We start from the raw sequence: 20,717 nt of genomic DNA on the forward strand, positions 1-20,717 counted from the left end.
AATAAAATATTTTTGGCCCAAAAATAAGATTAATCTCTTTTGTTGTTTAGAATGATATTACGTTTAACTCCCCGCTTAGATACTAAAACTTCATGTTGTGACTTGTGATCTCCCTAATGCCGCGTTTGACATTTTAAAACGTAAAAATAAAATATATTTTAAATAAGTAAAAATAAGGTAGTAATAAGTAATTTTAAGCTGGTCCACTAATAATGAGGGTAATTCAAAGGGAGAACAAATTTAATCTATTTTACATAGTTAAAGGATAAATATGAGCATATTTGGGACCAAATTCGGATAATTTTGTTTTATTTTTCATAGTTAAGGAACATTTTTAGTCCTTTCCCCAAGTTACTATTAGTAATTGATACTCCATATCTTATGTGGTTACCATTTATTCAAGAGTTTAAAAAGATACAACATGCATGTCTAAAAATGTTTATTTTCTTTTTAATGTTATGTGATAAAAAAATTCAACAAAAAATTTATTCTTTTTCTTAAATTTCATAAAATTAAATACATAAGAATTTTCTATTTGTATTTATAATGTGTCTCTTAGTGATGAATTTCGATCTAGAAAAGTACATACGAAAAGGGGACTTGGAGGCGCCGATCAAAATCAGCCAAAATCTTTTTAAATGGTGGTATACTATTAGAGCCATAAGAAAGTTTTTCTTTTTTTCCAAAAAAAAAAAAATTACTTTTTTTTTAAATCAACGTTTGTTCATAAAATTTTTAATTTTCAATTGAAGATGCATTTTGAAAAATTTGAAAGCTGTTTTTCAAAATTTTCACTCAAATCACTCACAAAACTTCAAAAACAACTCAAACTGAAATTTATATCCAAACACAACTCTAAATTTCAAATACCATTTTCGCCATTTTTTCGAATGTTACAATTCTTATGTCCAAACGCCTACGTAAAATTATTCAAACTAATAATTGTGTAAGATTTTCATTTTCATAATATAGAAGGTGTAATTTTTTTATATTAAAACGTGCAATCATACATGTATAACCCCTTTGAATACTCATTAGGTCGGAACTTTTCCATAAAAAGAAGTCAATGCGAAATAAATCTAAACATTTTTTCTTGGCGGACATTGGGAAGAAGAGTCGTAAACTGCAGATCCTTTATACTACCAAAGTCTGAAATGAGAGATAAATCAGAGCTTTTGTCAATTGTCGAGTCTCAGCTCGCCGGATCTCTCATTCTCTCTTCCATGATCTTCAAGTCAATCAGCTAAGAGTGTGATAAACAAGGAGAGAAGGGGGAGTAGTAGCATGAGGCCGATGAATTTGGTGGGCAGAGATCGAATTGAGGCATTTGTTTCGTTTTTCGTCACTCTTCTACCCCACGAGCTCTCCGCTTTGCTTTACTCCACCTCCACTTTTTTCTTTGTAAGCAAGACCACTCTCTCTCTCGAATCTCAATCTCTTCATCAATTCCTCAAAAAACATAATTTACCCAATCTTTTTCTGGGCTCATTTGAGTCAACGTTTTTCTTGGCTAAACGGATTTACTTGTTTTCCATTTGATGATTAATATGCGCAAATGAAATCAGTATTTAAATCATCAAATTTGATTTTTAATTTTTAATTTTTGAAATATGCAGATTTTGAGTGCATATTTCGTGGTGCTTCCTTTACGTGATGAAGGAGCTATATCTCTAGGCCTGGGGAATCTACCGAGCTTGTTTGTTGGATCCTTGCTACTCACACTGGTCGCTGCCCCTGTTTCCACCTTAATGTTTTCGTTGCCTAATCTTTCCAAGTCCAAGGTAATGAATAACTGACTAATTCCTTCATTTATATATGTTTTTTTTATTGAAATGGAGAATATTGTTAATACTAATATGCGTCATATATAGATGAAGGGACTAGTCTAGTATACTTACCACCTGCAGGTCTTTTACAAAAGTGTTCAAAAAAGGGGAAGGGAATCATAGATCATAAGGTTTTAATATGCATCGAGCCTCGTACTCCTTTTACCTAAGCTATAAGTTTTAATTTTTTATATGCAGCAAGTTTTCAAAAGCTCATTTATGGCGCCCTTAAGCCTTGAAGCTCAGAAAAGCTCAGGGAGGGCGCGATGCCTCGCTTAAGTTGCGCTTCGATATAGGCAAGGCACTAAGGCGTGTGCCTCATTGCGCATGAGTTCTGTCTTGAATCTAGCGGTACTAAACAACAAAAGTAATTGGCAAATAAGTGCATTAGTTGTTAAAGAAAACATTATGAATGCATTTGTTACTTTTTTCTTGAATTATATTTTATTTTTATTTTTTTCCTACGTTGTGCCTTTTTTTCGACCCCACGGTGTGGGATAATATTGGGTATGGTGTTGTTGTGCCTTTTTTCTAAAGCCCCAAGGAAAGATAATAAACAGTCTAAAAAAAATACTAAATCCACATTTTAATTGTGCTTTGCGCTTAAAGCCCCATTAGACATGTAGCGCTTTTTAGAACTTTTCGCAGTTGACAACTCCACCACCACTTGCAATTAGAGATGATATGTGAAAATTTGTGGTTTCCAGATAAGACCAGTGGATTTAATTTCCATAAGGTGCTAGTTTTAGGCCCTGTTGGAGTATGTAATGATCCCAAATCAACCAGTAGCTAAATGTAACTTAAACTCACAAACACCCTTTTCTATTACTTCAACAGAGAAATGAGATTACAACTCAGCTCAAAATATAAGAACAACTGCTAGTACTAATAATGAAACGAAAATGACGGAATTGGAATATAAAGGATAAAGAAGAAGGGATGAGAAGCTCAGACTAAGAATGAGGATGAGAGGATACAGACACTAGAGAAGGGAGATGAGGAGAAGCAGATATTTTACTCAACAATACGCATACCCTTTTTACAGCATCGATTCTCTTTTTAATAAGCCCTTCACCTTAGTCTTCTTTCCCGGGTCCCACACAAAGTTCTCTAATATTCCAAACTAGCCCTTCACCTTAGTCTTCTGGCTAATCTCGTTCATAACAATACCCCGTCCTCAATACGAACCTTGTCCTCAAGGTTCGGGCTAAGAACAATGTTAATAACACTTGTTCTGCCAAATGTGTCTATACAAAGGTAATCCCTGTGATAAGAGAAGATATGAGCTATCATCGCAGTGTCAAAGTGACATGAGATGGTGGTCAATGCAGCATTGACAACCTTTGGCACAACGTCAACACAAAGCATAAGGCAGCAAGCTAGCATCTTGCCATGGAGAGGGTCATACTTGACTTCAGCTTCCTGGACAATTCTCTGCAAACCAGTAGCAAGAGCAGTGATGGACACAATAAGCAGAATGATCTTGGGGTTAGTTAATAAGGTTCGTTGTCCACAAATGACCATAGCACCTTCCATCATCATCAACGACAGATTGGAGATCAAGAAACCCAAGAATATGTGCATGTATGAATCTCATTTTCCAGAAATTCAAACTCAATGAAGATGATTCAGTTGATGCATCTTCTCTAACCATTGAACAACATAGTAGGGAAAATAAGTTTGGTAAGATCCAAATTCACTCCCAATTGTCGTTCACTGCTGTCATTGACAAGGATAATATGACCTCTAAGTAAATAATTGATAATTTGAGAAGCCACAGTGAGCATCGTTACTGCATACCAGCTTTATCTCCTCAAAACAGTCTACAAACTCAGCTGCGGTTAGAAACCTTGGTCCGGCATGTGCGACGACATTAAAATGGTGATCCCAAGAATTTTTTAGCATCAACCCATGGAACTTGAATTCTGATGGACCAAGTTCAAGCCTGTCCCCAAGTATAGAAACTCGTTTACTTTTGCAGTCGATACTAGCTGGACTTGCATTGTAAACATCAGTTATTCTTGTAATCCCATTTTCAGCTACCTCAAGGTCTATTCTCCTGTGAACTAGTATAAATCTGGACGACGATTTGCTTGCTAGAGCAATATCAAGAACACCATTAGCACTAGCCACAAACGCAACGACACATGCATTAATGACCAAACGTATGCCATGATTGGAGATTACGAATTCAACCACCTTGTTCAACCCCTCTAGAACAATTCGTATATCGCGACTTGCATCTATAATTTGTGATAAAACTAAACATACATCACATCCCAACTTCAGAATGTAGGACAATGCCCTGAAAAGCTGAAATGTGTAATGCTTCACAAGTAAGAGAGTATGTGCAGATGTCTCAGGTTGTAATTGAGGAACGTGAAGGCATCCACCAGGGGTTACAATGAACAAATTCGCTTCGGGATCGGGATCAAATGGAGAAGGAGTCAAAATACATCGATCATTGGAGGTGGAACCAACATCACACTCTAATATTCTAATGATCTCCTTGAAATCATTCACAACCATGGTGGAACAATATCTTGCAATGTCAAGAAATGAGGTAAATAATCTAGAACCATGATCAAACGGAAAATCTAATCTGAATTGATCAAGTGAAAATCGATGCAAGGATAATATAAGTTTAGTATGATCGAGTTCATTTAAGTAAGCAAATGTACTGTCATGGGCGGCTTTCCAGCCATGCCCCATGATCTCTTGGACGCGCCCCGTGGCGTCCTGGCCAGCCTCCCAACGCCCGTCGCCACGGTCGGCCCCGTGGTCTCGGCAGCTCCAAGTGACAAGCGCGCATGTGCCTCTGTCGCCCCACCGATAGCCATCGCCAGCGCCCAGCCACAGGCAAAAGCCAACAGCGCCGCGCGCGCAGACAATGCCGCGCGCGCAGACCCTGATGCTAAAGACAAAGTTGCTGCCAACGGACTTGCTGCTGCTTTGTAGAAGACTAAGTCCTTTTCATTGTAAATATAGAGTAGTTTTGCTGCATTTTCTTTAAGTGTGATTTTCCAGCTTTCATAGGTCTAGTCATGTAACTTTGGTTTATTTTTTTAAGCATTATTAAGGGGGACCAAGCAATCAAAACTTTCAAGCAAGCAAACAATTCTCTGTACTGGTGTCTCTCCCCCCGACACCGTCTTGTTTTCTGTAATAGCTTTCATTCAATGCAATCAAGCTTTCTTTCATTCTCAATTCTCTTTTCTGCTCTCTTTCAATTGCTCATGACATTGGTTTTCCCGTACGGCACTGACAATCTAGTCTAGCGTACGGAGGGGACCTCAGTTGGCGGACAGCAACCGTACTGACATCGGTTGCCTAGCCTTACGTCGCCCTTCCAAGGAACTTCAGGAAGGCGCCGCGTAACAGTTGGTATCAAAGCCTAGGCTCGACATCGGACGAGGGATCACATTGCAATTACCACCATTTCTGACCATGGTGAATTATGGGGATCGCATCGCGACCCTTGAGGGAACGGTTGACGCATTACGGCCCATCGTGGAAATGGTGCCCGATCTAAAAACCAGCCTAGTGCAAAGGTTGGACGACCTGGACCGCAGACTCATCCAGGCCGAAGTTGACATAGAAAACATCAGCCGCGACTCTGAAGGAGACCGGCAAACAGCAGCCACAGAGGCAGCTGAAATTTTTGGTAAATTTGAGGTCCTCCAGCAGGAGCGTGCCGAGGATTTAGCCAACAGGGAACAAGAGGCAGACAGGGTGACTGCCATGCAACAAACCATTGACAACTTGACAGGCCAGCTCAATGTTGTCAATGCTGCTTTACAAGGCCTACTTCGAGGAGGCGGAAACCAATTTGGGGGTGGTGTGAACCTCGCCCCCATGGCACAAAAGCTGAAAATTCCTGAGCCAAAGCCATACAGTGGAGCTCGGAATGCCAAAGAAGTGGAAAATTTCATTTTCGACATCGAGCAATACTTCGATGCCGTGGGAAGCCTGGAAGAAGCTAAGAAGGTAGCAACTGCTGCCATGTATCTTCAGGGTGATGCCAAACTCTGGTGGCGGGTGAAGTACGAAGCCATCAAGGCAGGTGAAGATGCCCTCGACACATGGGCGGAACTGAAGGCAGCCATACGCCTACAGTTCTTCCCCGAAAATGTTGAGTACAATGCCAGGAGAAAGTTGCGGGAGCTCCGCCAGACCAAATCAGTGCGAGATTACGTGCGGGAATTCTCCGCGCTCATGCTGAACATCCGTGACATGGGGACAAAGACAAACTCTTCACCTTCCTGGAAGGGTTGAAACCTTATGCCCGGATGGAGTTGCAGAGACAAAGGGTAGACACGTTGCCTAAGGCAATCCAAGCAGCAGAGTGCCTTGGGGATTACCAAGTGGAAGCCCGGAAGGATAGGCCTCAACAGCCTGTCCGAGGAGGATACAAAGGGGGCCAACCAAACACTAGTGGCCCTAGCAGAAGTGGAGGAGACCGGAGTGCACCCAAATCCAAGACTCCCTCTTCCGGCAGTACTAGTGCTGCATCTAACAACAATGATCGGGGGAGGAAGCCCCCCTCAGGATGTCGCCATTGCGGCGGACCACATTGGAATAATGAATGTCCACATGCACAGATGAATGCCCATCAAGCTTTTGAGGATGGGACGGATGACGACGCCGATGATGCGGACCAGACCGAGCCAGTAGGTGCATTCAATGCAATTGTTGGCTCCATTTCTGAGCCCTTAGCGGGTACCAGTGCCGGTATCCGCAAGAAGAAGGACCCCTGTCCAATTGCCAGGAAAGGAAATAAGAAGGCGAATTTGAGGACTCCTCCTCATCAAGAGAGGACCCTAATGTTCGTTGACATGAAGGTAAATGGCAAGCCCATTCGGGCAATGATAGACACAGGTGCCACCCACAACTACTTAGCCTCGACTCAGGTGGAGCGTCTTGGACTAGTCGTAGGAAAGGGCAAAGGTCGTGTGAAGGCTATCAACTCACCACCTCAACCAGTGGGTGGAATAGCCAAAGAAGTACCAGTGAAGCTTGGCCCTTATGAAGGAAAGTTCAACCTGCGCGTAGTGATCATAGATGACTTTGAGTTAATCGTGGGGTTGGAATTCCTGAGACAGACCAATACCATGCCCGCACCGTATGCAGACATGCTGCTGATGATGGGGGCAAATGGGGCCAAGCCCTGCATTATTCCGTGCATTCCCATGAAGATGGCAGCCGAGAACATCTCGGCCTTGCAGTTGAAGAAGGGGGTAAAAAGACATGAACCCACGTTCCTGGCTACCCTCTGCATGGAAGATATAGAACGCTCCTCGGGTCCCATTCCTGCACCCGTGAAGGAGTTACTTCTGGAATTTGAAGACATCATGCCACAAGACATGCCAAAGCGTCTTCCGCCTAGGCGAACTGTGGACCATGAGATTGAGTTGGTGCCGGGTGCGAAGCCACCTGCCCGGGCGCCATACAGAATGTCACAACCCGAACTCGCCGAGCTTCGGAGACAATTGACGGAAATGCTAGACACAGGGATCATTGTGCCCTCTAAGTCCCCATACGGGTCCCCTGTGCTATTCCAAAAGAAACATGATGGTAGTTTGCGACTCTGCGTGGATTACCGGGCTCTAAACAAAATCACCGTGAAAAACAAGTACCCTATTCCGCTAATGGCAGACTTGTTTGATAGACTGGGTGGTGCGACGGTATTCACCAAAATAGACCTGAGGACAGGTTATTGGCAAGTTCGGATTGCCGATGGTGATGAGCACAAGACGACCTGTGTGACAAGATATGGGTCGTACGACTTCCTGGTTATGCCCTTTGGCTTGACTAACGCGCCAGCCACATTTTGCACCTTGATGAACCAAGTCTTCCGAGAATACATTGACGAATTCGTCGTGGTTTATTTGGATGACATTGTGGTATATAGCCAGACACTAGAAGAACACCTGGAGCATTTGCGGAAGGTCCTAGCCCGATTGCGGGAGCACGAACTATATGCGAAGCTATCCAAGTGCTCCTTTGCTCAGAAACAAATTGACTTCCTCGGACATGTCATCGAGGAAGGGAGGATCAAGATGGACCAGCAGAAGATTCAGGCCATTACAGAATGGCCGCCTCCTAAGGATATACATGCCTTGAGGTCGTTCCTTGGCCTATGCAACTTCTATCGGCGGTTTGTGAAAAGTTACTCCCTCATTGCAGTGCCGCTGACAGAACTTCTCAAGAAGGCCACCCCGTGGGATTGGGGCCCCAAGCGGGCAAAGGCCTTCGACGCATTGAAGATGGCTATGTCCAGTAGCCCAGTCTTGGCCCTCCCTGACTTGGCCAAGCCATTCGAAGTGCAAACGGATGCCTCCGACTATGCACTTGGTGGAGTATTGCTACAAGAAGGGCATCCCGTAGCGTACGAGAGCCGGAAACTGAAGGATGCAGAGCGACGCTATGCCGCCCATGAGAAAGAATTATTGGCTGTCGTTCATTGCTTACGCCTTTGGAGGCATTATCTACTGGGAGCCCCATTCGTGGTCAAGACAGACAATACAGCCGTTAGCCATTTCATGACCCAGCCAAAGCTGAATGGACGACAGGCTAGGTGGCAGGAACTCCTAGCGGAATTTCACTTCAACCTGGAGTACCGAAGTGGAAAGACCAATCATGTTGCTGATGCACTCAGTCGGAGAGCTGATCTAGCATCGATGTGTGTTCTCGCCGCCCTAAAGGGAAGCGAAGTAACCACCACCATAAAAGACCAGATACAGGATCTACTCATCAAGGATCCTGCTGCGCAGTATTTGGTTGATTTGGTAGGACAGGGCAAGACTCGCCAGTTCTACACCGAAGATGGGTTCCTGAAGGTGAAAGGGAACCGACTTTATGTTCCTAAAGGAGGAGATCTGCGACGGACTCTTCTTGCAGAATGCCACGATACTTTGTGGGCCGGTCATCCCGGCGAGGAACGCACCATGGCATTGCTTCGCCGTGCATATTATTGGCCTCAAATGGTCGATGACGTCGCTCAGTATGTGAAGACTTGTCTAGTATGCCAGAAAGATAAGTCAGACCGCTTGACGCAGGCAGGGCTCTTGGAACCACTAGCTGTACCAAAAAGACCTTGGGAAAGCGTTTCCCTGGACTTCATCACCGGATTGCCCAAGGTCGGAGATCTCACAACTATCTTGGTTGTGGTGGATCGGTTTTCCAAGTATGCTACCTTTATAGCAGCCCCACAATATATATCAGCAGAAGATACAGCTCGACTATTCTTCTCTCATGTCGTCAAGTATTGGGGCTTACCTAAAGACATTGTTAGTGATCGCGACTCACGCTTCACTAGCAATTTTTGGACCCAACTCTTTAAGTGCCTCGGGTCAAAATTGAGTCATAGCTCAAGTTTTCATCCGCAATCTGATGGCCAGACGGAGCGATTCAATGGCATGCTAGAGGAATATCTCCGGCACTTTGTGACCGGATCGCAGAAGAATTGGGTGAAGCTTCTGGATGCTGCTCAACTGTGTTTCAATTCACAAAAGAGCTCAAGTACCAACAAAAGCGCTTTTGAAATTGTTACCGGACAGCAACCGCTACTCCCACACACAGTGAACGCACCAAACATGTCAAAATCTCCTCGGGCTGCCAGCTTCTCAAAAGAATGGAAGCAAAATTTGGAGATAGTGCGGAGCTATCTTGTCAAAGCCCAAAAGCGGATGAAGAGGCATGCTGATCAGAATCGCCGCTTTGTGGAATACCAGGTGGGAGACAAAGTGATGGTCAAAATCCCAAAGCGGTACTTGTTTGCAGGGGTCCATGACCCTCGCCTATTGCAAAAATATATTGGACCCTTGTCCATTGAAAGGCGCATTGGGAAAGTTGCATACCGGGTGGATACCCCAGCTTGGTGGAAAATCCATCCTGTTTTCCATGTCAGTCTCCTGAAACCTTTTCGGGAAGATGTGGAGGATCATTCACGAAGCCAACTCACAATACCAAGTATTCGAGGCCCCAATTCAACCGGAAAAAGGCGTCCTGAAGCTATTCTTGATGATCGAGTGATTCACGCCTCAAGAAAAGATCACCAGGAGTTCTTGGTGAAATGGCAGGGATGTGATGCAGAGGAGAATACTTGGGAGAGGGGAACAAACCTCAAAGCCTACAAGAGCCTGATTGATGATTACCTTGCAAGGAAGGCGCCGAGGACGTCGCCAACTCAGGTGGGGGAGAATGTCATGGGCGGCTTTCCAGCCATGCCCCATGATCCCTTGGACGCGCCCCGTGGCGTCCTGGCCAGCCTCCCAACGCCCGTCGCCACGGTCGGCCCCGTGGTCTCGGCAGCTCCAAGTGACAAGCGCGCATGTGCCTCTGTCGCCCCACCGATAGCCATCGCCAGCGCCCAGCCACAGGCAAAAGCCAACAGCGCCGCGCGCGCAGACAATGCCGCGCGCGCAGACCCTGATGCTAAAGACAAAGTTGCTGCCAACGGACTTGCTGCTGCTTTGTAGAAGACTAAGTCCTTTTCATTGTAAATATAGAGTAGTTTTGCTGCATTTTCTTTAAGTGTGATTTTCCAGCTTTCATAGGTCTAGTCATGTAACTTTGGTTTATTTTTTTTAAGCATTATTAAGGGGGACCAAGCAATCAAAACTTTCAAGCAAGCAAACAATTCTCTGTACTGGTGTCTCTCCCCCCGACACCGTCTTGTTTTCTGTAATAGCTTTCATTCAATGCAATCAAGCTTTCTTTCATTCTCAATTCTCTTTTCTGCTCTCTTTCAATTGCTCATGACATTGGTTTTCCCGTACGGCACTGACAATCTAGTCTAGCGTACGGAGGGGACCTCAGTTGGCGGACAGCAACCGTACTGACATCGGTTGCCTAGCCTTACGTCGCCCTTCCAAGGAACTTCAGGAAGGCGCCGCGTAACAGTACCTATGCCAATAAGTTGGACATGACTACAAGCTGAAAACATACAAGGCAGTGCTAACAAGATTTCATCAGGCTTGACAAGGTCTCTGGAATCACATTTAACAACAGAAATTGTGTGAAACATTTCGTCGAACACCTGGATTTCAGGCTTTATGAAATCATACTCCACTGAATCCTCAACTTCCATGGCAATTTCCCTAACGGGTATTTCAGTGAACACCTTACATGCATAGACTTTTGAATTTTCCTCCTCCTCATATTTAGTTTCCAGTTGGGTACTCTAAGTCCCAAGGCAACCTAATGAAGCCACTACGGTAGGAAATTGAATAGAGTTCGAAGAATTACCAATCGGATTTACAAGCTCAGTAAGTACTTCGGAATTATCCATAGGTTTTGAGTTTCCATCAGCCAAAACAGAATCCCTCTCTCTGATAAAGACTGTAGGAGCACTGTCCGATGCATATTCTACAGCCGAATCCTGCATAATTGTTGGTCGCGAACCCTTAGACATACGGGAAAGACCACTGGATTTTGTGGAGTTGCTTAGACATACTCGAGTAGTTGGCATGCATTTGCAGTAGCAAGGCAAGACTACGGGAATCCATGGAGTAGGAATCAATGAAAACACCAATATAATGATCCCAAATCAACCAGTAGCTAACAGTTAAACTCACAAACACCCTTTTCTATTACTTCAACAGAGAAATGAGATTACAACTCAGCTCAAAATATAAGAACTACTGCTAGTACTAACAATGAAATGAAAATGACGGAATTGAAATATAAAGGATAGAGAAGAAGGGATGAGAAGCTCAGACTAGGAATGAGGATGAGAGTATACAGACACTAGAGAAGGGAGATGAGGAGAAGCAGACATTTTACTCAACAATACGCATACCCTTTTTACAGCATCGATTCTCTTTTTAATAAGCCCTTCACCTTAGTCTTTTTGCCCGGGCCCCACACAAAGTTTTCTAATATTCCAAACTGGCCCTTCACCTTAGTCTTCTGGCCAATCTCGTTCATAACAGAGTACTAGTAATTCTGCACGAGTGTGTGTTGTCTCTATTACGCTTTTAGCATAGCCTACAATCCCTTCCCCATTTGCATTTCGAATAACTCCTCTTATGCCTCCATGCCTAAGATTAGTGTTTGCTGCACCATCAGTATTAAGCATAAAGTAGTTGTCTTTTGGTGGTTTCCATTTGACCACAATATACTATTCTATTGTACCTGTAAATTTATTGTTTCATATGTGTATTTGATAAATGATAATTGTGCCTAGTTGGTATAATATTGAATGCATCCGTGACAGCAAAATTATCTGGCTATATTTTTAATGAGAAGCAAGAAATTGAAAATCTTGACACTCTACGACATAAGGATATCAAATTATACACACTGTTTTGTTGTCTAATGCTGTGAATTAGCTTCAGTTACTTACTGCCTTCTTGTGTGGTGAAACCAACTTGGAGCATTGGAAACTGATTTAGGGTTGTTTTGGATCTTTTTAAATGTCATCTGTAATGGTCGCTTTTTTAAATTCCAGGCTTTGGTCTTGATACACAGGTTTTTTGGGGTCACTCTTGTTGCATTCTACGTCTTGTGGCTTTCTTCTACTCCCGGAAGTTCACCATTTAATATCAAGGTACAACTTCACAATTTGGCAGCCACTTTTTGATGATTCAGTCAACTGTTTTGATGAAAAATGGTAATAATGCAGGGACTGTTCTCTGTGTCCTCAACCATAAAACAGGAACTAAAAGTGGAAGTCGGTCACACGAATACTCCAAACTCGGCAAGTTGGAGCAACCGTGGGTGGTTTTACGTGTCAGTGAGAATTGGCTTGTTTCTTTGGGTAAATGCTTTGGCTTTAATTCTCAACTATTGCAATAACTTCTAATAGTATTTTTTTTATCGATTCTTTGATGCTTGTCTCCTGAATAAGGTTCTTGCATCATTGTTTCTCAGGTTGCTTTGCTTAATCTTATTACTATATCTTCAACTTGGGCTAGAGTTATTGATGTGATGGATAGTGAGGTAATTATGTCTCCGATTGATTCGATAAGTTTAAACAGATATCACCTCCCACAGAAGGGAAGTTAAATGGATTTAATTGAGTGCCTTGCCTTAATGGTAGTAAATTTTGAGGTATGATTTAACTTTTTCCTTATGCAGTCAGGTTTAAGATTGTTTGGGTTTATTGGTGCTGGTGCTACACTTGGCCAGCTGTTTGGTTCGCTATTTGCAACGGGAATGGCTTGGTTAGGACCGCGTGTGTATCTCTTTATGTTTTTTCTTGCTTCCTTATTCTTTTGAGGCTCTTTTACTTTCTATTTTCTTAGTAGTTCCTTTTTTGGTTCTTGTAGATTTACTTCTTGTTTCAGCAATTCTCATGGAACTTGCTGCACAATCATCAAAAGGGATCAAGAAAGATGTCTTACAACTTCGTGAAGAACTATCTCCCTTCAGGTTTTCTTCTTCTTGTTGTTCTTGTTCTACCCTGATCGGGTGTATTATTTATTAGATTTTATTAGCGATAGAATTAGTCCATCAGATGAGATTAGGGCGAGAGGTCTCTAATTGTATGATCAGCTCCCTCGGTAGCTCCTTTGATGCAAGCAATTAGAGCTCTTTCTCTAGCCTCTATCAGCCTTTGGATGGCTGTCTCATGTTTCTTACCCCGCTGTTATAGTGTTATGCAGTGGTGTACGTAGGATTTTATGTAAGCAGTGTCATATTTAATAAGGTGAGAACAAATGAAAAAAATTACTATAAAAACTATCTTAATAAAAAACATTCAAATACATTAATAAAATATATGTCTTCAACGACTTTTCTTTTTCTTGAATAAATGATACGGGAATTTTTAATAATTTATTGAGAAATTTAAACAAGAGTTCTTGATTTTAAAATTCTTTATCCTTAATAATGAAGTTTTTTTAGAGCAATGATTGATTTGTCTTTTTTTGTTTTAACTTTTTTTCTTGGATTTCTGAACTGTCTTTCCATGTTCAGTGTCATTTTAAGACTCTTCTTAGTGTTAGTTATAAAAAGGGAAAAAAGTAAAAGGCGAAAAAAAACTGGATGAAGCACAGCTGGAGAATCTAACCCTTGTCAACACATTTGTGTAGTAATCCAATGTTATTGCTGGAATGGAGCACCTCCCATGGTCAAATGTTGTCATTCTAGCCTTATTTATCTGTTATTTCTTTTTTAATTTGTCATTTATAAATATATTTAGTGAATTTTTCGGCGAAGCGGTGTCACGTTACATCACTTGTATCCATGTGCATCCGCCCCTGGTGTTATTCCTGTTTTGCTGTTGCATTGGTGTCTCATCCATCTCTGAGTGGTGCACTTCTTTATTAGTGAAAGTTCTCTCTGCGGTGACATAATTTTGCCTAGTCTAGTTGAGTTACGGTGTAAGTTCGATATAGATCTTTAGCAGCTCCCTTTATTTATTTTCTTTTGGGATACGGAAGTGTTTGATCTAGCAGGAAATGCTTTTTACAAGAAAAACTGGAAAAAGAGATAACTGTTGTACCCACAAGTTACCATGAACCTAATATCTGTATCTGTGCTACATAGAGTTTGATAGTCCTGGAGTATAAAGAGGATGCCATTCATTTAACTCCTTAAAGAACACACTGTACCAATGATTGTAAATATGTGCTTTCTCTACACTACCAATTGAATACCTCTCTAAACAGTAATACCTCCCTCACAAGTTAGATAAAGGGTGTGTTTGGTACGAAGAAGGGATGTTTTCCAATTTTCCCATGTTTGGTTGGCTTAAATGTTTTGGAAAATATTTTCCTTATGAATGTTTTCCTTATCAAGAGAAGGGAAAATATTTTCCAAAATTCCTTCTCAACCTTCCCCACTCAACCCACACCCTCACACCCACCCACCTAACCCTACCCCCTCTCTCCAAAAAGGCTTCTTTTTTTTTCAAATTTCAGTTTTTTTTTTCGTCACCACCCACACTACACCCCCGCAAAAAAAGTTTTTTTTTTACTTTTTTTTTGTAATTTCAAATTTTTGTTTTTTCGTTTTTCTGCACCACCCACCCCCACCCCACCACCCCGCACAAAAAAAAAGCTTTTTTTTTTGTAATTTTCAAATTTCTGTTTTTTTTTTTTTTATTTTTTATTTTTTTTCTGCACCACCCACCCCGCATTTAACTTTTTTTTTTTTGTAATTTCAAATTTCTGTTTTTTTGTTTTTCTGCACCCCGCCGCCCCTGCCCCTCCCCCCCCCTCCCCCCCCCCCCCCTCCCGAAAAAAAATATTTTTTTTATATATTTTCAGTTTTAGTTTTTTCATCTTTCGGTTTACAGGTTCGAAATTTTACAAGTTCCAAAGTTATGAGTTCGGATGTTTATGTGTTTGGAAGTTTACGGGTTTAGAAATTATAAAGTTTACGGGTTCGAAATTTTGTGGTTTCGAAAGTTTAGCGGTTCAGAAGTTTATGAAATTTGTGGGTTCGAAAGGTTGTTGGTTCGAAAGTTTATGACTTCATGTTTATTGTATCTAAATTATTTATGAATACTTTTGAGAAGTTATTTTCCTTAATTTGCGTACCAAACACCGGAAAATGAATAAGATTACTACTTGTTTTCCAAGAAAACATTTTTCACGGAAAATATTTTCCGTTATACCAAACACACCCAAAATGTTTATACTTTGGTTGAACACTGTTAAAGACATAATTAAATAAATAAAAGTGTGTTCTGCTTAAACTTTTAGATAAGATGGTCACACACTTCAACATGGTATCAGAGCAGGCAAAGGTCCTGAGTTCGAGTCTCACCGCCACCCAATTATCAAAACGAATTTCAATGTGTATGGCTCATAAAAAAAGAATCAAGCCCGCACGTGAGGGGGCGTGTTAAAGACATAATTAAATAAATAAAAGTGTGTTCTCTCTAACAACTTAAACTTTTAGATGAGATGGTTACACACTTCAACAAACACAAACTAGATAAAATCCTTTTGACTAGCAAGAAGATTTTACAGACTAGCAATGAAATAGAGGTGCTTTATGTGAATGTTCTTGCATGTCTTCCTTTCTCCACCCCTTCCTTAACCCCCCCACAAAACCCCCCAAACCAAAAAATAAAATAAAATAATTAAGAGAAAAATATTATACTCCAGTAGTCTCTAACCTTTGTCGTTTTGGGTTTTAGAGAAGCTTATATGGATCAAGCCAAAGAGGACGAGGATGAATCAAAGCTCACACAGAGAACAACTTCCCCAAAATCGCCAGCTTCTGTAGCAAAGCCTCAGCTCTGGGCTATATTGGATGGGTTAAAGCTAATTCTATCTTCGACTTACTTGTTGCACGTATCATTATTCCTTTGGTTGAGTGCGGTTGTTTCCTCGTTTTTTTACTTTCAGGTACAATAAGAATTTTCTTTGATTTAAGTGACAGAATGGATAAGCATGTGTAATGTGGTGCCTTTACGTGATTTACTGATCTCACATAGATGACCGCCTTTTTGAAAGACCAGCTTACGGTTACTGCAGCCTCACCCCCCACCTTTTCATTCTTTTGCAGAAAGTAACTGTTATTGCTGCTGCAGTAACAGATCCAACTGGTAGAAGAAGATTATTTGCACAGATCAATAGCTTTATTGCTATTTTTATCCTTGCTGGACAACTTACTTTGACGGTATGGCGTAGATGTATAACATGCAAAATTTTAATCGCTAAGCTAATCCCTTTTCCCCCCTTGTGCATGTGTCCGTGTTACCTGGGGAAGAGGGGAAGGGGGTATTGAGGGCATATTCTTTCTCCAATCTGTAAAAGTTTGATGAATCTCTCGATGCTACTTGAACAACTCTAATTCAAAATTTCTCCTATCTGCTCTCAAATGTGATGGAGGGATTGAATGGAGCCTGTGGTGAAGGCTTCTTCCTCTCCAGATGTTCTTGTCATATTGCACCACTTTCCTCATCTGAGTTCCACCATAGAATATAAACTACATCTGTCACTTGGAGATGTGTAAGAGTGTTTAATATCACGTTGGTAATATCAGTTCCAGGTGAATCAGTGGTGTATTTTGAAGGATCCCAATGAGTTCCCATGTATGCAAAGTCAGATTAAGTAGAATTTTAAAGTGATAACATATTTACAGTCTTATAAGTTGATCAGTTTCCTAGTGTCTTGAACTGCAGTTCCCTTCTTTTGTTTTTCTCTATGTTCACATGTTACATGATTCATTTAATCGTATCTCCAGTGCCACAAGTTCTATAAGTCTTTATTCACCGCGTGGTTGCAGGGGCGCATCCTTACTTTTGCTGGTGTCACTCTAGCCATTTGCTCCACACCTTTTGTTGCATTCACAAATTTAATTGCTTTAGCAGTATGGCCTACATGGATTGCAGTGGCCGTCTCAGAAACCCTGAGGAAGGTATTTTTTCTTCATACCTTTTTCCGAACCTCTAAAGAGAAGTAATAAAAAAAATGATGACAAGAGAAGTTGTAAAGGAGGAAGCGCCCCTTCAGGGATTTGTACCATGTTTCGTTGGAATACAAAACTAGTGTAAAATATGCATTGTATATAAAGAAGTAAGGAGAAATACACAATTGGAACAAATAGACCATTGTATATGACTGTGTGAAAATTAATTGCTTTAGTGTATCCACACTTCTTGCTACATCAGCATCAAGGAGGGTCGAGACTATCAGATAGCCAAGTATAGGGAGGTAACTACAAATATGTGAAGTTTAAGTGTGCACTAAATAAACCGTGCCAAGTTCAGGGAGGTAATGAGGTATTCTGCCATTTTAGTTTAACAGGGAACTAACAGGTTTTGCAATGAAAAAAAAATAAGTAGGGATACACTTATGCAATTGAGCCCTATATGTTGTTGTCTTTTATGGTTAGGTGGTCACATATGTAGTTACCAGGCCTGGAAGGGAGCTTCTTTTCACTGTTGTCTCACAGGATGAGAAGTATAAAGCAAAGGTATGTCACAAAATAGTGACCTGAAAGATTATCATAATTCCATATTATATTGTATTAGCAGCTACATGTATTATGAATATCCTGTCTGTAGGATTTCTTGATTTTCATTTCTTAGATCTTTTCGAGAGGATACGACAAAGCTGGTAGGTTAACATCCTTTTTGTTAGGTCCGCTTAAGTGTTTCACGACACTTCAAAAGGATTGTCGTGGTTGCAATAGTTGGCAGTGCCAAGTGTTCTCTTTTATATCCCTAGCAGTAGAATGATTCTGTTGTTTCCCTTTTTTTTTCCGCGGGGACCAACGTGTCTATGCAGGTATGCATAGATGTGATAGTTCAAAGACTTGGAGATGCTACAGCAGCTGGAATGTACAAGCTACTCTTCAGCACTCTCAATGGCAAGGCATCAACTGTTTCTCTATATGCCCTACCTGTATGTAAAACCTTCTCTTGACAACACTACTCCAAATGTCTTGAAATTATTGTCGTTGTTTATACGATTCCAGATGAATGGATACACTAATGCGCACTTCTGTATAGTGATTGAAAAGCCTCAGAGAAATTAAGGTTGAATGTTCAACTTAAGTTTGGCAATTTTTTCAGGTCTGCTTCATGTGGATACTGACAGCATTCTATCTAGGACACCGATACAAGCAACTTTCAATGGCTCAGCCCTCTCAACCTGCTGAAACATGTAGAAAATGATTTTTATACGCTTCATATGGAACTAAGGCCAAACATGAAGATTTTTGTATCTTTCAGCTCCTCGATGGTAAAAATAGCCAGTTCCTTTTCTTCTTTGGATCAATTTCCGTTCAGAATTGGTTTTTGCTTTGTTCTCTCCTTTTAATTGGTTTTTGCTTATTGCTCCCACCTTACACTACGCTATTCAACAGAGCACTCGTAACAAAAATACTCAAATGATTACGTAACTGGAAGAACATCTTTAAGAAAGAAACAAGAAACTTGAAGAAGAACCTCATCTACACCTAGAGGAGACACTGAGCTGAGGTCGAGTTATTCTTGACCTTTGGAAGTGTGTGACTACCAGTACTCACTGGCACGTATTCATCTTTGATTCCTTTTTCCAATTTGCAAACTCAGTAGACTGAACCTATATTAGAGGCAGCCTGTTTACTATGACTCTATTCTTTGCTAGGTCAAGTGTGAACCCTCCAAAACATGAAAATAATGCTTGTCCTCTTTGAGATTTTATTAGAAAATAGCCCCTCAATTCACTGACGTGAATATATGCTCCATCCTTAGTTCAAGGATAATGTCTCAAGTTCTGTCAGTTAAAATTGCTTGTTCCAGAGCAGGGATTCAACTCTAATGGTTGAGCAGCACATAAAAGCTTGACACAGAATTTCCATTCGGAGAACTGGAGAAGTGAATCAGGAAATCAACTATAATTCATCAAATGCCATGAATTCCACAATTTTTATACATTTTTGGGCGATTTTGTTGTCTTTGCGGTTGTTAGTTTCTCACTGGTCTATCAGAGATCCATCTCTATTGAAGGGCATTGTTCTGCAAGACGTCCATCTTAATGGCCACATATAGGATATAATCATCACTGTATACTATATTACCACTTCTTCGATCCAATATACTATAAAAATGGAAGCAGAAGAAGTAGAAGAGGATGTGGTAGTGGTTTAATTGAAAGCCCCAACATTCTTGCCTCCATTCCATTTGATTAGTTTTTTAACCTTTGCCACATGGGATATATTGTGCAAAAGAAATAGAAAAAACGGATTTTGGTCATAGAGTCACTCTTTTCTTAATTCAAGACTTGGAGGGTCCTTCCGCCCTAGTGTTCTCCTATTAGACTTGATAGGAATTTATGGTTGTAAGTTGTAACTAAATCTAACTTTTACCATAAATTTTGTCTAACTGGTTAGTTTTAATTTTTGTTGCTTCGGAAAGTCTTACTGTCCTGGAAGGATTTTGTATGTTCTGAAGCAGCAGTTAGGTGGCATTATTATGTTTCCATGTGTGGTATTGCTACCCAATTGATGGTTCACTATTAAAGATTACTGTATTACGTGAAATATAATCAACTCTACCCATCGAAGATTATTAGGCATGATAAGAAATCATCTAACATTTTATTATTTACTGAAAATTGAACCCTCATCTCCCATAATTTTACCAATTTTATTTAACCGCAAGACCATACCCTTAGACGCATCAAACAATGCTGCGCCTACAAGATTAACTAATTGGCAGTTAATATGATAGATGAGATGTGGTTAAGCTACAGCAATATAAAAACTCTTTAGTATATACAACATAAAAATCCTTTCACATTCACGTTTCATTTTCTCTGAGGAATACATTTGTTTGCGAGTGTACCCAACCCTTTGCACAGCATTTTTTGGCTCAGTTATCTATTAAAATCATTTGAGATTATTACAAACAAAGCAAAGCTTGAATCATTGTACGAGGTTTTGAACGTCCAACAAAACTCAAAATAAAGTTCCGTTTCTTTCCCAACTCCTTACATTCTCCAACTCTCTACCGATATGTTGCCAATGACATCGTCGTTTGTCCTATTGATTCGTCTTGTCAAATATAGAGGAGAAACAAAAGGATTTGCTTGATACAACTTAAGACTGCAGCAAGGACATGACTCCAGTCGTAGATACGACTCTGTAATGATTGAATGTGTCAAAAAATGAACGAGGTTGACCTAAGATCATGTAAAGAGAATTAAAGCATAATAGTAATTGGTAATTCTCAGTTACTAGTTTATTTGATATGCTGTACTGTGACTCTTAACATATTAAGCATGTAATATACTGTACTAATCTTTGTATATATCTCAATTGAAAATTCAATGAAGCGAATAAACAATCCAATAAAAGAAAATCTAAAAACAAAATTACAGATTCGCTTCATTCAAAAAAAGGTCGATATCTTCACTTTGGAAATTGAATGTTTCATTTTATAACAGAACCAGGAAAATCAATCTGCACTGTCCCATTATCATTCCTAATCATTAATGCCCA

At 40.8% G+C, this 20,717-nt stretch overlaps 1 protein-coding gene across 3 annotated transcripts; it reads left to right on the plus strand.

Annotated features, from left to right (window-relative positions):
- Nucleotides 1-1,095: 1,095 nt before the first annotated feature.
- LOC107780580 (uncharacterized) lies at nucleotides 1,096-18,974 on the plus strand. 3 transcript variants are annotated; one of them, XR_012708830.1, is made up of 14 exons: nucleotides 1,096-1,401; nucleotides 1,617-1,781; nucleotides 12,280-12,378; nucleotides 12,454-12,588; nucleotides 12,702-12,770; nucleotides 12,909-13,005; nucleotides 13,100-13,202; nucleotides 15,922-16,132; nucleotides 16,293-16,406; nucleotides 17,016-17,147; nucleotides 17,625-17,705; nucleotides 18,020-18,136; nucleotides 18,307-18,475; nucleotides 18,600-18,974. XR_012708830.1 is itself a non-coding variant. In XM_016601125.2 (13 exons), exons 1-13 carry the CDS (start codon nucleotides 1,285-1,287, stop codon nucleotides 18,406-18,408), a joined length of 1,542 nt encoding a protein of 513 aa, XP_016456611.1. In that variant the 5' UTR covers nucleotides 1,096-1,284; the 3' UTR covers nucleotides 18,409-18,497. The 3 variants fall into 3 exon arrangements, 1 of the variants encoding a protein (XP_016456611.1); XR_012708831.1 differs by having other exon boundaries at nucleotides 12,487-12,588; XM_016601125.2 differs by lacking the exon at nucleotides 18,600-18,974 and having other exon boundaries at nucleotides 18,307-18,497.
- The last annotated feature ends 1,743 nt before the right edge of the window (nucleotides 18,975-20,717 follow it).

The sequence above is a fragment of the Nicotiana tabacum genome, chromosome 4 (assembly GCF_000715075.1).
Source record: "Nicotiana tabacum cultivar K326 chromosome 4, ASM71507v2, whole genome shotgun sequence".
Classification (NCBI taxonomy): Eukaryota; Viridiplantae; Streptophyta; class Magnoliopsida; order Solanales; family Solanaceae; genus Nicotiana; species Nicotiana tabacum.